Below are 21,750 nucleotides of genomic sequence, written 5' to 3'. Positions count from 1 at the left end.
TTGATGAAATAAATTTAATTTATTAGGTTAAATTAATAACAATGTTATGTTCATTCAGTTAATAAAAAATACGCACCTAAAATAAATAAAACTTCCTTTTGTATAATATAATGCAAATTATAATATACAATGTTTTCCCCTTATACAGCGATCATATGTTCTATATGCTGGTATAGCATTACCTAGTTCTTAATCTTCATTAGTAGTCAGTCATTCTAACCTTCACGTGAGGTGTTAAAAGCGGCTCGTTCTATTTTAACTTGTACTGATGTTCTCATTTGGGAAACTGATTAAATTATCAGCGGGTTTTGGAACTGCTGCAAGCATTGTACTTTATTTTAATAATGACAACTTAAACAAAAGAGTTTTTTGTGCTACTTTGGTGGACAATACTTACGATAGTTCAAATTTAAATGCTCTTCCTCAGACGATAACAAAGTGGGATTACAATTGGGATAAGTTAGTTGATTGTCATTTTGTTCAAAACTTCTGCTAGCAATTTTCCAAATGGCTCAGTAGGAAAAAATTTAATTTTTTATTATTATTTGTCGTAGGCTAGCCGAGCTCCATGTTAAGCCAAAATCTACTGTTATTAACAACAAAACAAAAAATAAGCCATGAAAATAACTCCCAAAAAATCCATTAAAAAGCAGTGCTTTTTTTTTTTTACTTTGGGAGATTAGTTTTTATTTAACAGCCTTGTAGTATAAGCACGTTTTACTTCTTCAAGATAGATTATTATTAGATACTATAATTTTTTAACTAAAAACTGCTTAAGTTCTTAAATTACTCTTCATTCACTTATTTAAACTAATACTATTTTTTATTAATCATTACTATTTTTGAGTGCGAGACATTTTATGAATCCATGCCAATTATGAAGTCATATTACTGTATTTGTTAAGTCTTGTTATGTATCTGTAAGAACTGGTTAGGTTTTTCTTACAGCTAAGTTATTTTGCTATACACATCTTTTTCACTTCCATTAGCCCATTACTTCAATAATTGAAAAACTAACCAGCGACTTCTTGAAAAACCTTTGTTAATTGCACTCTATTTAACAATATTAGACCAAAAATTTGATACTGTTTTAATAATAATGATGAGTCCAACTTTTATCCAAATGGGGAAAATTAATTTTACTTTTGAGTATTCATATTAAATATAAGCTCTCACAGTTAATTTTAAATTAAATGAATTCAGAACAAATTAGATTAACACCCACAATTAACAATGAAGAACAATAAAAAGGAGCAATTGCCTGTAAACAATACGAAATCTCAATGGATAAACATAATCTTGTTTTAATTACCATTTTTTATTTTATAGGAGAGACTGCACTAGAAGAAAGGATGATAATAGTAGAGATGACAAATCAAGATGTATCAGACATATAATTTTAATTAGACATGGCCAGTACAATTTATCTGGTGAAACTGATCAAGAGAGGTGCTTGACTGAATTAGGTAAGTTAACAAAATATTACAGTATTAATATCAGTTGGTGTGTTGTTGTCAGTTGCTGCCATTCTTGCAGGCCTAATTTCCTAAACCTATCAAGCGCTTACAGTTCGATAAAACGTTTACAGAGGTAGCTGGAGATTAGTCCTTCAATGTTTTGCGAAATTTAGGCCTACCAACCCTCACTTTCAAATTTATCCCAATCCAAGGAAATGGATTAGCCACTTCTCAAAGGAATTTAGTGCTTCGATGGAGTTCAGCCAGTTGCCACATACATTTTGCAATACTGAAAGAAAGAAGCTACGCTCGCCATGACTTAACTTGAAGATGGGATGTCACGTATATGTAGAAGGATCTGGTTCTTACTTCACAGAAACAAAGAATAAAACGTTCAATGCGTTTGTAAAGAGCATAATGCACTAAGGTTGTGAAGGCAAATAACCACTTACACTGATCTTACGAGATACTCGTAGATTTTTGGAGAACGTTGGGAGTTGAAGTAATCATACTCACGAGAGGTTTCCTGCTAGGCACTACATTCAATAGCTCAATCTTTCTAAACTTTATTTATTAGGTAGCAATACTCCTGCATCCATAAAATTGATTCAAATTAGTAATCATAATGACTATTTTTTAAAACAGGCAAATCACAAGCTATTTTAACTGGAAAAAGACTGAAAGAATTGAATCTACCATATACAAAATTAGTACATTCCACAATGTGTCGAGCTATAGAAACAGCAAAACTTATACATGCATTTATACCGGATGTGCCTACTAAAGATTGTAAATTATTAGAGGAAGGAGCACCTATAATTCCTGAACCTCCAGTTGGACATGTTAAATCTCCACATCATGTATGTATTTCATTATTTTATTTTTATTATTACTGACTTATGTATTTCGGAAAATACTCCAGAAATACTTTTTAATTACATTTACAACTTTTATTAAAATAAATCTCTTTAAATTATTTATTATTTTCTCTAACCCTCTTAAGAGGTAGTATTGCAATATTATTTGATCGACGAATTTGAGTATTCTCTGGAAATACATATTTATGGGGGATATGAGTCCTAAAAAGTGATGTTAACAAATGATCTGGGTGTGTGTGAGGGAGATAGAGATAAAGAGAATTGAAAACATTTCTCTAAAGATGTAATCGCCAACATTGATTTTTGTATGTTTCTGGAGGAGTTGAGACTTCATGCTTCCCTCAACAGTATATTTTAGTGAAAATTTATAATACCCTACTATCTTTTTAGTCAAGTTTAGTATTCAAGAGTTAAGAGTAAAGAGTATTCAAGATAATGATAACAAAATCGGGGGATACAGTTTGGCATTATAGTTTCGAATCTATCGTCTACATCCAAAATTAAATTGGATAGCTAAAGGATTAAAGAATTGATTACGATAAGCGAGGATTGTGACACATCGCGCGCGGTGGAGGGGGAAGCGCCGCCATTTTGAGATCATTTTGCTGCGTATCGAGATTTGCAATTAGTATAATTTTTGACTCGGAGAAGCTACGATGTTCGTTTAAGTTTTAATCGTCAGCTGTCATCACAATCTATCGATTGTATATAAAACATTAGTGTAAAATAGTGACAGTGAATAAAATAAAGGTGTTTGAATAAAAAAATATTATCAAAAATATATAATGTCGGCCTTTACGCGTCGAAAAGCCCAAAACCAAATACAGAGATCGTATACGGTGTGGAAAGGGCTTCTAAAGAACAATCGAATGGTAAAAGTCTCAAAGCCGGTGGAGTCGCCATATATGTCTGCCTGGTAAACGAAAAAGGCCAATGGCGTCTTCAAATTCGTACTCGGATGTGTGTATATCCATCCGGGCACAGCGTTAGCAGAAATTAAACTCTTTATGTTAGGATCGTTGTTAAAATACTCCAAAATCAACTCTAAAATTACAACCGATTACGAGCCTGATCTTACTACACCAATTATGATAGTTGGAGACTTTAATGTTGATGTCTCACAAAACCGCTCATTGCCCGACTTCATGCTCAGCGAGTTCAATTTGTCTAATATTGAACTTTCACCAACAACGTTAGGTAATACCTATATTGATTTAACGTTTACCAGAAATCTCGGATGTATCTTGTATGCCATTTGTGTCGTACTTTTCGTATAACAGACCTATAATTAATAAAGTTATATTGTAACACAGTAATTATTTGTTTCCTTGATTTCATCCTAAATACATAAATAAAAATATTTTATATAAAAAATATAAACCGTTACGTATTCGTATTCACATACAACACACGGCCGTGTCCATGACACAACCACAGTAGAGCTTTTTTTTTTATTAAATTATTGGTTAATTTAGTTAATAATTTGCGGTTAAAAAATAATAATATAAACATTTAAATAAAGAGCAGTTACTTTAATAGAAACAATCATTTCCCAGTTTCATCAAGATGGACCAAGAATTGAAGCTGCTTTCAGAAAGTTTTTCTATAGAGCTGAAAGCAAACAGGAATACGATACTTATGATATCATTGTTTGCCATGCAAATGTCATCAGATATTTTGTATGCAGGTGTTTACATTAATTTGATTTATTTATTTATTTATTTATTTATTTAAATGATTTGTTTTATTTAATTATTTGGATATTTTTTGTTGTTTTTTTTCCAGAGCGTTACAATATCCTCCTGAAGGATGGTTACGATTGTCGTTAAGACACGCTAGTATTACATGGTTAAGTATTTTACCTGACGGCAGAGTCTTGATGAGATGCTATGGAGATGCAGGCTTTATGCCTCCAACTGCGCTTACAACAAGTTGATTCCTTTTATTTTGTAATATATTGTTTTTAAATCCTAATATTTTTACTGTGACCAAAGTTCTATAGCCAGTCTTGGTTGGAGCCCCCCTTCTGGCCAGGTGCCAAATCTTTCTGGAATACCCAATGAGGGAATTAGAAAGAAAGTTTACTGTAGAGTGTTTGAGATTACCAAATAATTCTAAAATAACCAATATTCTCGTTAATTCTTCGCGGATTACCCCCCCCCCCCCAACTGTTTTGGGATATTTTCTGATAGTTCACTTCCCACCGATAACGAACAGAGATGATGCTCTGTTTCGATTCAACGTAGTACTTCGTGAGTTGTTTTTATATGCTCATCAGTGACGGGATGGTGATGTAAATTTTTGGGTCGTACGAAATTCTGTGTTGCTGGGCTATCAAAAGTCTTTCCCAAAGTTGATTGTCATCTTGGATATGTAAATAGTTGTTCCATATTGTTCTCATTTACTACTAGAAAGTTACCAGTTTCAGTCATAATTTGTTTTTCATTCATTTTATCGCCAAGCTTTCGAATAGCGAATACTATTGACAATTATAATTAAGTCCTGAAGATTAACTTGCGATTATCCTTAAAGGTTGGTTTATCTTGACAGTTTAGGTACTCTCGTTCAGCCAACACAGAAGACACTTCTCCCGTTAACGGATTGTGATCGCTAAGTTACTTATAGGGTACTCAAATGAGACCAAAACTAAATATAAAGTTCCACCTTCCAGCGATTTTTCGTTTTTTTGAGATATTATCATCGCACTCAGAGACCAATTTCCTAAGAACTACTTTTTTGGATTCAGAAAACATCAAAACAGATAGTTCCATAGCAAGTTTTTCCATTAGATATCATTTCCGACCATAATCTCATATTTTATTATTGTTATTTCATATTTACGAATATTATTTACATAGAAATGTTAATATTTTTTAACTTTGAAATTAAAAATTTTCAATTATTCATTATTTTTTATAGGTAACAGAAGGCGTAAAAAAATCCAGTATTAAAATCCATTCATCAAGATCATTAAATAATTTATATAAATGAATTTCAAGCCTTTGATTGATGGCCAGAATCAAAATAATACATCTTAAATGAAACGCCTTTAAAAAAAACGTTTTATGGCGTATGAACCAAGAAAGGAGAAAAATAATTTTTAAATTCCATTTCATCTTGAAGTTCAATTTATGGGTAAAAAAAAAAATCAATAAATGATCTTACTCAAGATTACATCTTTATTTTATTACGAATATAATGTTTTACACTTAGTAAATAATTTTATTATACGTGTAAATTTTAAATAAAATGTGAAAGACGTGTTTTTAAGATCAAAAAAGTGATGAAATATTTAATGTATTATTGCACTTCTTTTAAAACAAATTCTAATATTTATTTATTTACTTTTCTTTTAAAACACATTTTAATTTTATTTAAACTGCTGAGATATTGTTTTGTTTACAGTACCAGTTTATTTTTAAAGTATTATTATTTTTACTAAGACTGTGGAAATGTGTGCAGGAAAATATAAATAACGTAAGATGCTATACGATTTTTTGTCTTTTGGAACAATAAATAAATTTAAAAAAAATCTCAGTACGAAAAGATGGTTACTTAAAATAGAGTGCCTGGATGTAGGTATCCTCTACAAATAAAAAACAAAGTATTATTATAAATTAGTATTAAAAGAATTGTTAAAATTAAAAACTTTGAAGAGAATTAATATTTGATTCTTGATAGGCTCTTTCAGTTTTTCACAATTTCTCGGAAACTACTTAAATTTTTCCAATTTTGATATTCTATTTTTAAAGCAGATTTTTATTTTGTAACTTTTTTTAAAAAAGGATGATTTATTTCAATAGGATTTCGAAGAAGTACTTACTGTGGACTTTCTTAAAACTTTTTTTCACATTTCTCTGCGTTGTATGTGTTACCATCATGTCAGTGAGGAATCGAAATTTGTTTCTAAAATTAAAAGTTGCTAGCAAATTGTTCAAGATTTTTATTAATGTAAGTTATATAAATGTGGATATTAGATTTTGTTAGGGGGTGCGTGGACGATTGTTTTAGTACAAAACCTTTTTGCGATTTAGCAAAAACTGTGAATAATGATAAGCCCAATTATGAATGTTTGTTGGCACGAAATAATTGGATTAATTTAAGAGTAAATATACTCTTAAACTGGTGATGCCGGGTTTTTTTTGGAGAATCCAGCCATTAACCAAGTTTCTTCTTAGGATTTCGGTCCATTACTTCCTTTATTTGTTATTATTTTTTTATTTAAGCGCATGTCAGTTGTTGAAAAATAAGTAAATACAGCAACTAGAGTGGAGCTCATAATTCTTTTAATTCGAACTCCTTGTTTCCCTAATAAAAGCCTTAGTACACAAGAAGGATGCCCTAAACTGTCTTTTAGTTCATCACTAAATTTTTTAAACTAATCTCGTTCTATATGGTGATCAAAGAAATCTTTCGTTTTCACCTACAAACGCATAGCTTCAGCATTTTTTGTGTTTTATTTCTTATGAGTACGTAATCAGGTTTTCTTGAAAACTATAAGACACTAATGAAAATTGTGATGTAAAGTGTTGTAAATTACAAATATATTAATATTTAAATATATATAAATTGTATACATAAATCTCGTTAACAAAAATCTTCAGTTTAAAAAGTTAAGTTGATGAAAACAAAAAGTACATAATTCAGCAACTTGCTGACAGCAAGTACCCAACATTTCATTCATATTTCAATTCATTTCTTTACATTCGTAATATCAGCCAGTTAGATACGTTAGAAAAAGCTTATTCAAATTTTTATAACGAATATAATTTAAATTTACTGCATTAATGTTTTGAATTGGTTACTTGTTACAGACCTTTTAGTTGGCCATTTCATTGATATTATAATTGTTTTGTTAAAATAATGATAAAATTTATGTAACATCTCTTCATAAATAGTAATAGAATTGTTCCAGAAAAATGTTTCTAATAAAAGTTATAAAACTATTTCTAAGCTATAATTATAGTAAGTTTAAAGATTATCGAACAAGTGGTTTTTCTTTAAAAAAAAAGAAGTTAAAACCGTGAAAAATGTATTCAGGAAAATTTATTTATTCCCATGGAACTATTTTGACTAAAAATGTATTGTCGTTTTCCATTGAGTATATTGAGCGAAAAATCAATCGTCTTTTTAACATTTCTTTCTCTTTTATTTCTAACAAGCCGAATGATTGAAATAGTTTTTGTCAGATATTTTCGGCACAATTGATCATGATAACTATTTCCAATTTAATATATTTAATATGTAACATCTAATACTCACGCACACGACTTTTTTCTTACTAATACGTAACAGACGTAGTTAGGTTTTCTTGAAAACTAGAATTACTTAATAGTGGTCAACTTATATTTTTTATAAGTACGTATTCAAGTTTTATTGAAACCACTTAAGACACTTGACATTTTCATACACTCGCACATTTCTAAATTTTTCCGGCGTTTTAAGTTTTGAATTGTAGTAAGTGAAGTTTAAGTTTCGTGTAATTACACTAAATTCTTCTACTTTGTTTGTCATGCTAGAGTGTAGATTTTAAATACGTTCTTTTCTACACTTTTCTAACCTAACCTATGAAGTATCTGCTTGTCGCGAGAAGTTTACACACCTTGAAGTTTCGTTTTGTAAACATTTGTACACTTAATTGTTATTTTGTAATTATTATTTTAAATAGCTTGTGTGTTTTGCTTTCTTTTTTTTTTTATACTATAATATAGTACTGAAAATGACTGTACCACAGTTTAATAAATACATTTTTTTTAACAAACAAAAAACTTTTGTCTTGCTCCTTGTATTACTACGCAAGAGAACTCTAGGAAGAGAGAAATAAAATGCAAGATTTACAGATACAATCTATTGCTTATAGTTTTTTTCCTCAAAAGATTACGAAGAAAAATTTAAATATTCAGAACTTTTGTATATGTGCTTTTTATATTTTGGCGTAAAATCTAATTTAATCATATGTTTAAAAAAAAAATAATCCAAAGAGCTATGGATACCCCGCTCTCTGATGAAGAATGTCAAATTCGTGTAAGTATACATCACATAAAAGCTTATTTAAATAAAAAATAAATATTACTTGAGGGACAATAGAATGAAAATTATGAGTGGCCTTACAAAGATCCCGTGCTGTCGGAAAATTTATTTCTCTTTATTTTCTTGTAAGGGTGAGTTTTATAAAATTGGCAAATTTTTCATTTGATTCTTTTCCGGAAATACATGTTTTGCGGTCTGCACAGTACGAAAAAAGTGAATTAGGCGATTGATTTTTAATAATTAACCGGTGACTGGCTAAATCACCAAAAATTCAAATTTAAAGTTTCATTTGGAGGACGAGACATTTAGGTTTAGTCAGAATTAATCAACAAAGCAGAAATGCTTTTTTACTCATTTGAATTGTAGATAGTTTTCTACACATGGCATATCTTAGATTATAAAAAAAAAATCATTCCTAATTTTTTGTTTGGTGTAAACAATATTGTAAGTTGTTAACTTCCCCTACACATAAGAAGTGTGATCCAAATGTTCTGATCCTGACCTTTTCTCCTCGACGAACGGTGGTCGGTATGTCTGATGAATAACTTGGCCACTTTGACTTTACCAATACAGAGGAAGAGTAGAGCTGTACAATGTGCACGTATTTACAAAAAGTGATATTAGCATCTTTGTAATTTTTAAGATAAATGAGAAAATAGAGCCATTTGCAGGCAATTAATTTTACTTTAATCGTAAAAAAGATAGTGAGGTTGTAACTTCTAAAATGATACCAGAAGCTTCTGATGAAGCTAAATAATTTTTGGAATAGTATGCCGGCTTCATAGTAGGTAGAACTAGAGCATAGAATGAAGAATCGAATTCATGAAGAAGCAATGAAATTTTGGGATTTTAATTGGATAAATGATAAATCTTTTGGATCGCACTTCCTGTACAAATAAATTAAAAGAATCATGCACTATTATTTTAAATTCATATACTGCAGATATCAGAGCTTATCGTTCGAATAGAAAATGCAGCCGAAGAAATGGTTAATGAAATTGACAAAGAAGCCGAATTTGAAGCGGATAAGTTTTTAGAAGAAACACAAAGAAAAATGGAACTATATGACGTCTATCTGGAAAGAAAGCAATCAAAATATGCGACTGATTACAATTTGTAATTAATTTTCAGTTTTACTTATTTGACTTTCAACTTATCCAAAAATGTTTTAATTTCGACAGTGTTACCAGCGGAGACCATAATTATAGACGCATTAAAGTAAGGGCGTCTTATTTAGATCTGCTTAAATCAAAATGAATTTGATCTTAATCATTCACATAATAATTATTATACTATTGAAGAAATTATTTTTTCTTACAGATTTCGAAGCAGATTGCAGAATTCCAAACGTGTTGAACAGTTAGTGGAAAGAGATAAATTATTATTAAATGTAGTATTAGCCGTACATAATCGGTTAGGCAATGTTGACCACAAAGCTCATAGGAAAGCTTACCGAAGGATATTGTATTCATTAGTTCTGCAGGGATTATGCAAGGTAACAAGCTATATATTTTTAAAAAGAATTGAACAAATCTTGTGATCCCACCTTAAGAAGAATATATTCTAATATTAAGTTTAATAAGCCGCTAATGATTTTATTTTTTTAGTTTATCTATTTTTGTTTAGTTTCTATAATTTATTTATTTTTCATTTTTATAATTTTATTTAGTAGTTAGATCGTGTTTTGTTTATATCAATGGCTTGGACTTCACATCCTTACTGGAATATAAACACATATTCATATTGAACTTTAAAACTGTCTCAGACTTATGAAAATAAATCGTCTCCTCATTTTCTAGAATCGTATGTGCTATGCACTGTTTTTAAGTGAAAGTGGAGAGGAAGGTTACACCCCTTTATAATTAGATTTTTTTTCTTTATTTTCTAGTAGCTGGTGGAAACCGAAGTAAAAGTAAGATTTCGTAAAAGTGATTTAAGAATTGGTATGTCTGTACTGAAACAAGCTGCAGAACAATTCGAGAAAATGTCTGGAATATCGGTGAATATACTTGCCGATACTGAGAAATATTTACCATTAGAATCTTGCGGAGGAGTTGATATATTCAATATAAGAGAAACAGTTTATGTTAGAAATGCCCTGTCGGTTCGTTTAGATCGAGTTTTGTTTTTGTCTAATCCATTGATTAGATATCTATTGTTTGGACTTAGCAAACACAGGAAATATTACGATTTATCGTTTTCAGCTGATGAAAATAATATATATCTATTATCCTATAAATCAGCACGAGAGAGACGACCAAGGAAAGAAACGAAAATACAGCGTACTCTGGCTCAGAGTATAATTGAACAAGAACGATTAGAAGATGAATAAAAAAATATATATATATATATATATATATTATTTTTAAAAAAATCAATAAAGTAGTTTATTTAAAAAATCAAAATGTCTTTTACTTTTTAGATTTTTCTGATATTCATTGAGAAGTTTGTGCATCGATAATATGGTAAGGTAGACCCAAACTATTGGTTCATTTTCTCTCAGTCTTTCTGCATGCAGGTGATCGTTGTTTCCTTTCTTTGTAGACTTTTCTGACTAATCTCAACACATCTATAGCATCAATCTATCTCAGACTATGTTTACTGAGCGTTTCGTCCACAGAAAATACATCTAGGCTTTTGAATTTTATCGTGGAATTTCTGATTAAATTCCTATGACTTTTTGAAAGTTTTGATTTTGGCAAATAATCAATTAATTAATCGATTAATTTCCTAGAGTTCGTCAGCAAAAATAAAACTCAATGATGATAATAAATTGAGTATTATTGTACTATTCCCTTTCTAACATTAATTTAATTATGTTACTAATTTATTTAATTAAAAAACATTAGCAATATTTAAAAACTACACTGATTTTATTTTTAAAAAAAAGTTAATACTTTTAATGAAATGTTTTTCGTGGGAAATTCATTTTCTGGGTTAGGTTGTGGTGTCAAAAGTGAATTTTATGAATTATAAGTTGTAATCACCTTTTTTAATAATAAGAAATAAATTTGTTTATAAATTTAGATTTTTTAGAAAGTTATTTAACTTGAACAGAAGGCTTCATTTTTTGAACTGTTTCTTTAAGCATCAACATTCCATCTACTCATTAAATTATTACTTTTGGTTCAAATCCTTTTCATAAAAAATGAATTTAACGTGTAGTTTACGAGACGACTTCAGGCTTTCCAGAATAGTCTTTTTAATATTGTAACGGAAGTGGAATAGAGAACGAGAGGAGGAGGGGGGCCTTGGCTGGGTGTACACAGGCCCCTAGCATAGTGGAGTGGGGAGCGCGGCCTACAGCGAGACGGACATCCAGTATGGCCTGTGCGCTCATTAGGTGTATTTCGTGTTGAGAGAGGTTGGGTGATTGCTGAGCTGTGCGTGGCTGGCTGTGAGAGAGGTCTCGACGACACAGACTGACCACTAGGAATTTATCTATTATTATTTTAACAAGGGACCTGCTTTCAGTTTGTAATTATTCTTAACTTTTGTTCCAATAAATTGTGTTTTATGTTTAACCTCTTGTTTAATTCATTTCCCGTTTTGTCCTACCTTACATTATTGAACCGCTAGTGAAGCCAAATAAACGTTATTAATGTGAATTAGCAATTAAAATAAAAAAATTCTATATTGGAAAAAAGAAAAATTGAAGTATCCTGGGAGAGTTCCCACCAGATTTTCGTTCGTTTATTTTCATCAATTGGCATTCTTTAAGTATTTTTAACTGTATTTTTTTTTTTTTTTTTGGTTAAATAAATATTAATGGTTTTTAATCAATCATCTGATTGTAAATTTGATATGATAGATATTTAAAATGACTGGTCGTGGTAAAACCAACGAGCTTTTCGCTTCTGAAGCAGAGGTAAGCTTATTCAAATCATTTTAGTCAATTAAATGTCTACTAACTATAGTAAATTAATAATATACTGGCTATAAACTTTTATGTTACTTTAGTTGAAAAATGTACTTTTACATATTCAACAAGATTGTGCAGAAAAATTAGAAGAAATTGAAGTAAAAAGTGATGAAGAATTTGAAGCTGAAAAATATAAAGAGATTTTGAATCAAGTTCATTTTATAGAATTACATTATGCACAAAAAGAGAAACTCGTCAAAAAGAAGAATATGGTGTACGTTCTTCTTGATTGATTTATCAAAATTTTTAATATTATACATAGAAATTGGGAACATAGTAATTTTCGTGGTACGATTTTCAATTTTAAGTATTCACTATTAAATAACCGTTCTAAAATTTAACTCACTAAAGTTTAACCTTCTATATCTCATTATCTATTATCACTAAAACATTGTCATTTATACCAGTTGTAGAGGTAACTTTTCTTTACAATTTGGTAAAGAAATCATTAGAATCTGAACAATACGGAGATATAAAGGTTTAAAATTTGAAGAAAGTTAAAACTCACTAAACTTTAACCTTCTATATCTCATTATCTATTATCACTAAAACATTGCCATTCATACCAGTTGTAGACCCTTGTTTTCTCTACAATTTGGTATAGAATTCATTAGAATCTGAACAATACGAAGAGAGATATAAAGGTTTAAAATTTGAAGGAATTTAAAACTCACTAAAATTTAATCTTCTATATTTCAATATCTATTATCACTGAAACATTGCCATTTATACCAGTTGTAGAGGTAACTTTTCTTTACAATTTGGTATAGAATTCATTAGAATCTGAACAATACAATGAGAGATATAGAGGTTTAAAGTTTAAACTGTTTGTAAAACCTTCAAAATTTAACCTTTGATATCTCTTTATCTATTATCACTAAAACATTGCCATTCAAACCAGTTGTAGAGCTTACTTTTCTCTACAATTTGCTAAAGTATTCATTGAAATCTGAGCAATTCATGATCATATGTGGTGATGTTAGAATAAGGGTTTATTAATTTCCTATTAAATTATAGTTTCATTGAATATCGAAATAAACAGATGAATCTAAAATTTTTTTGAATAATTGCCTATTTTTATTATTATTTATTTTGTGGCTTCTTTGATTTCAATGGCACTAAGCGAAAATCCGCCACTAAATTCTAAGTTTAGTAGCTTAATCTCCATAAAGCCGCACATCTAGATCCGACAATGTGAAAGTTAAATTAAGATTATTATTTAAACGATCTGTTATGTAAATAAGCAGGGATATTATCACAATGAAGAACGAGGCACGCATGAACCATGTCACCTGGAGACACAGTATAATCAGAGATATCATTGAAGAGGTGAAAATAAGATTACATGATGAAACAGGAATAACGAAGTACAGAACGCTATTCTCAATGCTTCTATTAGAAGGGCTTTTAAAGGTTATATTTTGGTAACTGATTTTTAATTTTCTGTTATGCTAATATTCAAACTATTAATTTTGAAATTCTCTGAGCCTTGCAAAAATGAGTTTTTATTCTCGGTCTGTGAATTTGCTTGAACAAAAACAAAAAAAAATCAATGGAAACTTCGTTTGGGAAGCATGGTATCTCAGATCTTAGTTAGGTCACCAGGTCGTCGACAAACCTTAGATGAGTCAACCTTTTCATATTGACATCAGTTCTATATTTGTTGGTATCACACTATTTTAACTTTATAAACACTTCTTCAAGCACGTAGTGTAGGCGACAATGGATCCTCTTGTTTCATTTCTCAGCAAGTGGTTAAAATAAGGTCCATTTCTGTCCAACACTACTCTGGATTTACTATTAGAATATATCTTACTTATAAGATTTACATATTTGGGTGAACATCTTGAGCTCTCAATGCTTTATACAAAAAGTGGTGTGTGATATGTAGTCAATAAATACTATATACTTACGAAATTCTGCTGATTTTACAAAAACAATCTGCTAAGAGTAGAAGTAATACTCAAAATCCTAAAATTAGCTATACACCATCCATATCACTTTCTTTTTTTTCTGCAGCAGTATTATATCTGCTTCTGTCAAGGATGTTGGTTCTTCCTCAGTATCCAAGATGTTATTAAACAATTCCATCCATAACTCCTTAAGTTGGGAGAACGTTGTACTGTACCTTCAAAGGTGCCTCCTCGGACACAGAGAACAGTTGATAACCTCCAGGCTAACCTGGCTTGCGAGCCAGAGGAGGCACTTTTGAAGGGCACAGTACATGCTTCACAAATTGAGTAAAGTGCATTATTTCATAAATTAAGGAATAAGTTTGATCCTTAACATGAAAGATATTGATCACTTAAATATGTGGCAGGAGGTTTCCAATTTTTTTGGTAATTAAACGCAACTCTTCCAAAAGTACCAAATAATTATTAAACCTTCTTGTTTGTAACAGATGTCAAATTAATTTTTAGCCATTTTGTGTATGCTTGAGAACATCTAAAGCTCTTAAGAAAAATCACTCGGAAAACGACTTATTTCACGATATTAAGTAAAATACTAGCTTTACTGGCTTGGCAATATTTTTAGTAGAAAGGGGATGAAAAAATACTTAAAAATGACCTATCGCGTGCTCTTCTTTCTCTTTGATAACAAGTTAAAAATGGAAATATGATATCGAATTGCGGTTTCCGGTTTCTTTCATAACTTTTTATACAGTTTAAAATTGTGTATATGAAAATGGGGGTCAACTGCGAACCCTCACTTTTGGTAGTGTGTCAACCACGTTTGCGGGCAGGAATCTAAAATCAAGTCACATATTCTGAAACTAGAGGTGGCGGGCAACAAATTTTTCCTCTAACATTTTTTTTGCTGAGATCAACCCTTTAAGCATGAAATGCATTTGAGCCGTCTTAAAATGAACACCCTGTATAGTTGGAGTTTTCTTTTGTCCATTCTATTAATTTATCCAGAGATTTTATTTAAGATAGCTTTGACCTCCCCATCAAAATTAGTGCACATCCTACCCACTGGCTCAGCCAGCGTAAACTCTCGACAGTACATACCGGCCCCTACGTTATGAGTCGCCGCTCGGGCGGAACCATCTGTGTAGATATGTAGCCAGTCCCGAGCGGGGTATAGGGAATGTATTTGTCTCCAGGGCCAACGCTCTCATTTCCTGCTCGGAAGTTTGATCCTTAAGGTGAGGAATATCCAATTATTAGTTTTGTTAAGGTTTTTGAAAATTGTTGTTGCTCTTGTAACCGTAGGAATATGTTCTGGTTCATGCCTTGTGCCCGCTACTGCTCTAAACTCTCATTTTAATGTGGATGTACGAGACTATTCTGCAAATGTGCAAGTTTTTATCATTTTCCCACGAATCTCACTAAAATCAATAGATTTTATTTCCATAAATTTGACATTCTGAATACTAAGTTCTCGTACAAAATGCTCGCAACACTTTTTTGACTTTTCTTGTGACAGATATTCTTAATATGAATATTTCATGTCTTTTATTTTTGTTTTTGTTATTCTGTTTTCAGATGTTAGAATCAAACGTGAAAATATGGTGTCGTGAAAGTGATGTACCTTTAGCGTATGATATTTCAAAACAGGTTGGTAAAAAATTTACAAAAATGACTGGAATAAAAGTATCATTGACTATTGAAAAGGAGAGATCAATTGATGACAAAGATACCGGAGGCGGAATCATATTAGTTAGTGGTGATAATAAAATCTCTCTGAATAACACAATGTTCTCTAGAGTTGAACGTCTCTCATATCTATTACAACCAGCCATTTATATAAAAATATTCAAGAAAAAGAGAAAAAAGTTTCTACCTAAAAAATCATTCTCCGATTGGGAATTGAAAGAACAATCATTGTCAGCTGTAACCCTGTTATGATAAAAGATGGGAGAACTAGATTATTTTTTTTCTTTTATTTATTTACTATCGATTAATTCGATTCTTAAACATTTTATTAGAAATAAAATGTTCGATTTTTGCATCCTTGTTTTATTTTTACCGGACTATATTTTAAAACAAATCTCTTTTCTTTTTTTTTTTTTGTTACTTCTACAAAGGCAAATACACCTGTCATTATTTTCGCTCACACAGCGACCACAACGCCCCACCTTAAGGTGCTGGCTCGAAGTGGGCGTTCAGAAATATGACTAAATCTACCTAAAAAATGTATTTGTACTAAATTTACCTAAAAAATGTTTTTTACATAAACGAATCTTCAGGCATAACTTTTTGTATAAATCTTTTGACCAGATGCAGGAATTACTACAACTCATCAGTTTTTTTTTCAAGCCCCACTATTTTATTTTAGCAATTAAATAGCGGACAGAGATGATTACCACAGATTCTGGAGCAATGTATAGTTGAAAAATTCTCTTCAACACTTTTATCCAACAGGTCAGCTTTCTCGATAAACTGGTTTCTTGAAGTCCAAAAACTCATAAAAGCTCTCAACTTTCTTTTGCTCTAATACATTCCTCTTCTACATTTCCTAACCGGCTTTCATGATTACCTCATAGCTTTAAGAAGCTTTATTACTGAATTTCAATACAGCCATATTATCTACAAGATATTAATTTTTATATCTTTCAATTAATGAGAGTAGAGGTGAATTACGAAAAAATGAAAACCCAAAATAATTTTTCGAAAAAAGATTTTTTTTTTCTTTTAATAGCATATTTTCTAATAAAGCTATGAAAAAATTATGTAACACATATGTTATAAAGTGACAATTATTTTAACTTAAACATATTTTTATATATGTAAATTATTAACCAAGGTTTATATACTATATTCTCGAAAATCTTGTTTTTCCTCTATACATTATTTTTCAATGATGAAAAAAATCAAATCAAATCAAAGAAAACAATGAAATAAAAAGCACTATCTATTTTCATTATACATTTTCTTTGTTACTGTTTGAAGTAGAAGTCCTCATTTTTTTTCCTTACAAATTAGAATGTAGCCTTACCATTTGTTTTTCTTTCTTTTATTGCAGAATTAAACTAATTAATATCGTAAATATTTGGTACTATTATTAAAAAATATAAACGCAAATATTACAAATTATGGTATCTAAAGTATGTTCAGCTACGATTCGAAGTGAGATCGACTTTTTAAACATTGTATATGTATAAGTCAGCCATTAATGAAATGCCAAAAACATAGTAGGTATGAGTATGTTACAAAAGGGTTACATTTGAAAAGGTTAATCCTTTAAATGTACATTCCAAAATAAACTTTAGTAATATTCTTTCTTTAAATTTGAAGTGACCGTGTAAGTGACGAGAACAAAAAACTGTTACAAAAGTTGTGCATTGCTAGCCGGATTTACAGGGCTTTACCCAATCCTTGAAGAAAACTCACAAAATATCGTAGAGATCTTGGATCTGAAGATTAGTAACTTGTTCCCTTCGGGCTTGCAGTTTCAACCCAGCTCATTAGCGACTTGATAAACTAGACTTATAAAGCATTTTAAAAAGCCAAAAATAACAGCTTGGGTCCCGATAGAACCATCTTCACGTCTAAGCAATCTGCAGCATCATTACCTCTTTGCGGGCACCTGGATGAGATAGACTTATTTTGGCTAACAATACTCGCCAGGATGTATATATCCAAGCAAACCCACACTGGTCTTAATTAGTCTTCATAGGAATTTACAGCTTGTAAGGCTGTCCGATAAGATGACTAAGGAATCAAGTTATTCCTTCTTAAAGACCTCTACTGCCCAAATGAATATTAGCTTTGCCTAAATTTTTGCATCTAAAGTAGCCAAGATGTCCGACCGAAGTTTGGCTCCGCATTCTCCGATTCCCACACCATCCTGCCTATAAAAAAAATAGTTAAAATACTTAACATTGTCAGGATCTCGGAACTGTCTCTCAGAATGAATACCTACAACTGGGCCTTCTCCAGCTACACTATCATCTGGCGTAGATAGGAGCATGCCTCTTCAGCAGCCATTTTGTCACGCCTTTCACTAGAACCCCAAGTGTAATCAAACCGATAGAACTGGAGGATCAGAGGACACCACTGGAGTGAGTAAGTGCATATTCTTTCTGGCCTAATCCTAATCCTCAAATTTACTGGAAGTGTTAGGAATTGTTTTTCAGTTAGAAGGCTTGTCTAATATATAATTAAGATGACTGGAGATGCATGTTTTTGAATAATCTGTCCTACAGCAAGCGATAGATTCAAAACACAACATTTTAGGGGCAATAGCTTGTTTGAACGAACATGAATTTTACTCATGGAAAAAAAATATATTTGAAGTGCTTTCAAGATAAAAGAAGAATCTTTAAAAAAAGATAGGCAAGTGTATGAGATGTTTTAGATTTAAAAGAAATTACTCTTTCTTGAACTAATAAATATAACAGACTTCCTGTTTATTTTTGCAGTACAAACAATAGTTTCATAAACTTTCTTATAACTCCTATATTGTCAGGACAACTTTATCAGGATAAGTATGTCATCTCATCTAAATGGTCCACTACAATTACAACATCATGAGTAGTGTTTTTAGTGATTCACAAGATCAAATATAACTTTAAAGCCGAACAAGTTGATATTTAAATTAAAAATTTCTACCGGCAGTAGTGGATTGACCATTCCCTTACTTTAAACATAATACTTCGCGAAATTTGTAATTTTCTATACCCAATTATAAGCTACTTTAAATGTAAAAAATTCTATGTATTTATCGACTTACGACTTTTATAACTAGGCAGAAATTAAATATATTATTAATAAATGACCATAAAAAAAATATGCTAATGCTTTTCTTTCCCTAATATACAATATTTTATTTAAAGATATATCTATAAAGTAATGTTATAATACATTTTACATATTTCTTTTGACCATAAATTACACAATTTGATAACAGTAACAATAAAAATTACTTCTTTTTTAGCGTAATTTTTAAAAATATGTTTGTCATGATACTATTGTAACATAGTTTTATACATATATATACTTTTATACTTGGTTTTATTTATTTATTTATTTCAATTACATATACACGTACATATTTTAATGTTATACTTCAGTGTTGGTAATTTATATTTTACTGAATAACGTAAATTAAAATCAAAATTCTTGAATGAATCTTATACAATTGCACTACCTTAGTATTTAATAAATGCTTTTATTAAAAGAAGCAATATATATTTGACAAGACATTAAAATAAAAATACTTTGCTTATAAAATCAAAACTACGTGCAACCAATTCTATAATGTAGGCCGTGAAAATGGATAAAAAAAATCGAGTGTTCGCGTGTTCATTACCTTCCTCTCCTGAAAACGCTTCATAAACGACGAGAAATAGATGTAAAAGTGCATTAGGAAAGTTTTATAAATAGGTGCATCGTGAATCTGCATGACATGTGCACAATCTTACAGGTAATTATGAAGTACATATGTGTGTGTTTAATGTGGGTTAAATAAGGCGAACCTATAAACTAATTATTATTTTTTAAATGATGTAGCTTTTCGCGCTCAAAAAAAAGCTAGGATTTTGTAAAATAAATTTTTCATACTTTAAACATACGGTAAAACTAGGCACAGCATAACCACGCTCTTAGGATAGAATAAAAAATATATGTACACGCTTGAACAATATTTAACAGTATTAATGCGGTAATTTTTTTAGAATTTTTGAGTTAAATATTCTTTTGTTTTAAACATAATTTGGCCAAACATATTCTACATATTGAACTTCACAATGTACATTCTGTCAATTGCGTATTGCTTTTAATTTTTCCTACCTGAGCTTCCACCTTTTACGTATGAATCAAGCTTGTAAGGATACATAGAAAAGGGAATTGAAAGAAAAGATGGAAAGTGATCGCAAAAAGGATGCTGAATAACATGGTTCCGTGAAATATTGGGTCACATTGTGAAACCCTATAATGTTTATTCCGCTCAAGCGTGCTAAATAACCACAAATCAATTGGCAACTACAAATTATATAGACACAAATTGACTATTCACATAAACACAAACGTAATAATCACAAAATGGAAATACTTGGGATGTTATTAAACTATAATGATGTACATACATACGTAAAAGTTGCGAGAGGGTTTCAACCTTGTTGGTACCATATGTTTAAATTACGAAGTAATTCTTTTTCAATTAATCCTACTTTATATTGTTTTACACGTTTACAAAAAAAAAAATCAAGTTTAAATATTTTAAATGAAATTTTGTATGAAATAACCCCCAAAAAAACCTACATAACAAATTAAATCACTATTCAGGAGATTTGATAAATTTTCTAATTGCAAACATTGCTAAACAATTATATGTACTTTATTAACCACACTTACAATTTATTATAAGTAAACCATCCAACCAGCAATTAGTTAATTTATATAGCACTAACTACCGTAAACCGCTTTGTTTCATATAATGCTAGAATATTGTTGAGGTTATATTTTCCAAAATCACATAACAGGTTACAAATAAAAAAATATCTTACGATTTAGTATTTTAGTTTCATAGATAATTTAGAGAAAATAAATAAATAAAAAATAATAGCAAGTACTAAGATGGATACGGAAATAATTTTTCTAAATAATTAATGTCAATATTTCTGATAAGCTTAGTTACATACATATATATGTATATAACCAAATTTATTTTTATACAGCCAAAAGACATTGGGTAAAATTTTTGAGACAAAATACTTCGAAGTGAATATTTTAAAATTATAATAGTAGTTTCTAATTTTAGCAACAATTTTACTTATAAACTAAAAAAAAATTGGAAGAGCATTAAATTTAATTCTGATGGTTTAAAATTAAGTTAGTAGTGGCAAGTAAATGTTAATTTTAATTTTTACGTCAAATGAAGCTTCTTTATTTTTCAACTGATAAGTAAGACTATTAAACGAGAAATCTTTTTTTTTTGTGAAGTAATACTAACATCACTTTACCATTTTCTTCTGTAAGTTTTTTTTTTTTTTAATAGTGAAAATTCTTTCATCCATTTCAACAATTTGGAATGTAAATTTAAGAAAAAAAAAATTAGATAAAAGTAGAACAAAATATTTACTACGTTTGAAACATTATTAGATAGAGTAATTACACAAATAGTTATTAATTAATTTACAAATACATATAATTTACAAGCTAAATGAATATAACTATACATTAATTTTTTGTCAAAAAAAAAAGTTTTTTAATTTTTTCAATTTTTGTTGTTATTACTATCAAAGTTTAATATTGCACTAACTTCTATAAGGCAAATGTAAAAATATGAAAGATTATTTAAAGAAACATAAATGAAAGGTAGTTATTTACAAAGTAAAATTGTAACCTTTCATTCTTGTTCATATGACATAACGTCTCAACTGTTTCAAAATATAGCAAAAAGAACAAAAAAAAAAATCGGGTCAGTATTTGAAACAGTTGATTGGCTAGCCTTAACTTGGAATAGTCTTGATTTTTTTGCGAGCCTATTATAGGCGAGATAGTAATATTAAAAATTC

At 30.0% G+C, this 21,750-nt stretch overlaps 4 protein-coding genes across 9 annotated transcripts in view; all 4 read left to right on the top strand.

Moving 5' to 3' along the window:
* Positions 1–185: 185 nt before the first annotated feature.
* Positions 186–8,103, top strand: LOC141450083 (serine/threonine-protein phosphatase PGAM5, mitochondrial-like). Of its 3 annotated transcripts, XR_012455948.1 has the most exons (7): positions 186–459; positions 1,330–1,466; positions 2,103–2,317; positions 3,892–4,022; positions 4,121–4,266; positions 5,255–5,812; positions 6,139–8,103. XR_012455948.1 is itself a non-coding variant. In XM_074120166.1 (6 exons), exons 1-6 carry the CDS (start codon positions 269–271, stop codon positions 5,284–5,286), a joined length of 852 nt encoding a protein of 283 aa, XP_073976267.1. In that variant the 5' UTR covers positions 186–268; the 3' UTR covers positions 5,287–8,103. The 3 variants fall into 3 exon arrangements, 2 of the variants coding, with proteins under 2 accessions (XP_073976267.1, XP_073976389.1); XM_074120166.1 differs by having other exon boundaries at positions 5,255–8,103; XM_074120288.1 differs by having other exon boundaries at positions 187–459; positions 4,121–4,284; positions 5,255–8,103.
* Positions 5,770–11,889, top strand: LOC141449573 (V-type proton ATPase subunit E 1-like). Of its 4 annotated transcripts, XM_074119225.1 has the most exons (5): positions 5,783–5,910; positions 8,196–8,359; positions 9,309–9,481; positions 9,686–9,860; positions 10,257–11,889. In XM_074119225.1, the coding sequence occupies exons 2-5, from the start codon at positions 8,291–8,293 to the stop codon at positions 10,695–10,697; spliced, it is 858 nt and encodes a 285-aa protein (XP_073975326.1). In that variant the 5' UTR covers positions 5,783–5,910; positions 8,196–8,290; the 3' UTR covers positions 10,698–11,889. The 4 variants fall into 4 exon arrangements, with proteins under 4 accessions (XP_073975257.1, XP_073975326.1, XP_073975413.1 ...); XM_074119156.1 differs by lacking the exon at positions 8,196–8,359 and having other exon boundaries at positions 5,770–5,910; XM_074119312.1 differs by lacking the exon at positions 5,783–5,910 and having other exon boundaries at positions 8,358–8,496.
* A 245-nt stretch (positions 11,890–12,134) lies between these two features.
* LOC141450338 (uncharacterized) lies at positions 12,135–16,239 on the top strand. The gene is made up of 4 exons (XM_074120713.1): positions 12,135–12,233; positions 12,326–12,501; positions 13,535–13,700; positions 15,776–16,239. Exons 1-4 carry the CDS (start codon positions 12,186–12,188, stop codon positions 16,136–16,138), a joined length of 753 nt encoding a protein of 250 aa, XP_073976814.1. The 5' UTR covers positions 12,135–12,185; the 3' UTR covers positions 16,139–16,239.
* An 836-nt stretch (positions 16,240–17,075) lies between these two features.
* Tasp1 (Taspase 1) overlaps positions 17,076–21,750 on the top strand; it is a 38,174-nt gene continuing 33,499 nt past the window's right edge. Inside the window, exon 1 of the mRNA XM_074118797.1 lies at positions 17,076–19,658. The gene's annotated coding sequence lies outside the window, so the exon portion shown is untranslated. The remainder of the gene's footprint in view (positions 19,659–21,750) is intronic.

Source organism: Rhodnius prolixus, unplaced genomic scaffold (genome assembly GCF_049639745.1).
Source record: "Rhodnius prolixus isolate KJV_2025 unplaced genomic scaffold, Rpr scaffold_1, whole genome shotgun sequence".
In the NCBI taxonomy this organism is placed as follows: domain Eukaryota; kingdom Metazoa; phylum Arthropoda; class Insecta; order Hemiptera; family Reduviidae; genus Rhodnius; species Rhodnius prolixus.
Note: the sequence above shows the minus strand (reverse complement) of the source record. Positions and strands in the feature narration are given on the sequence as shown.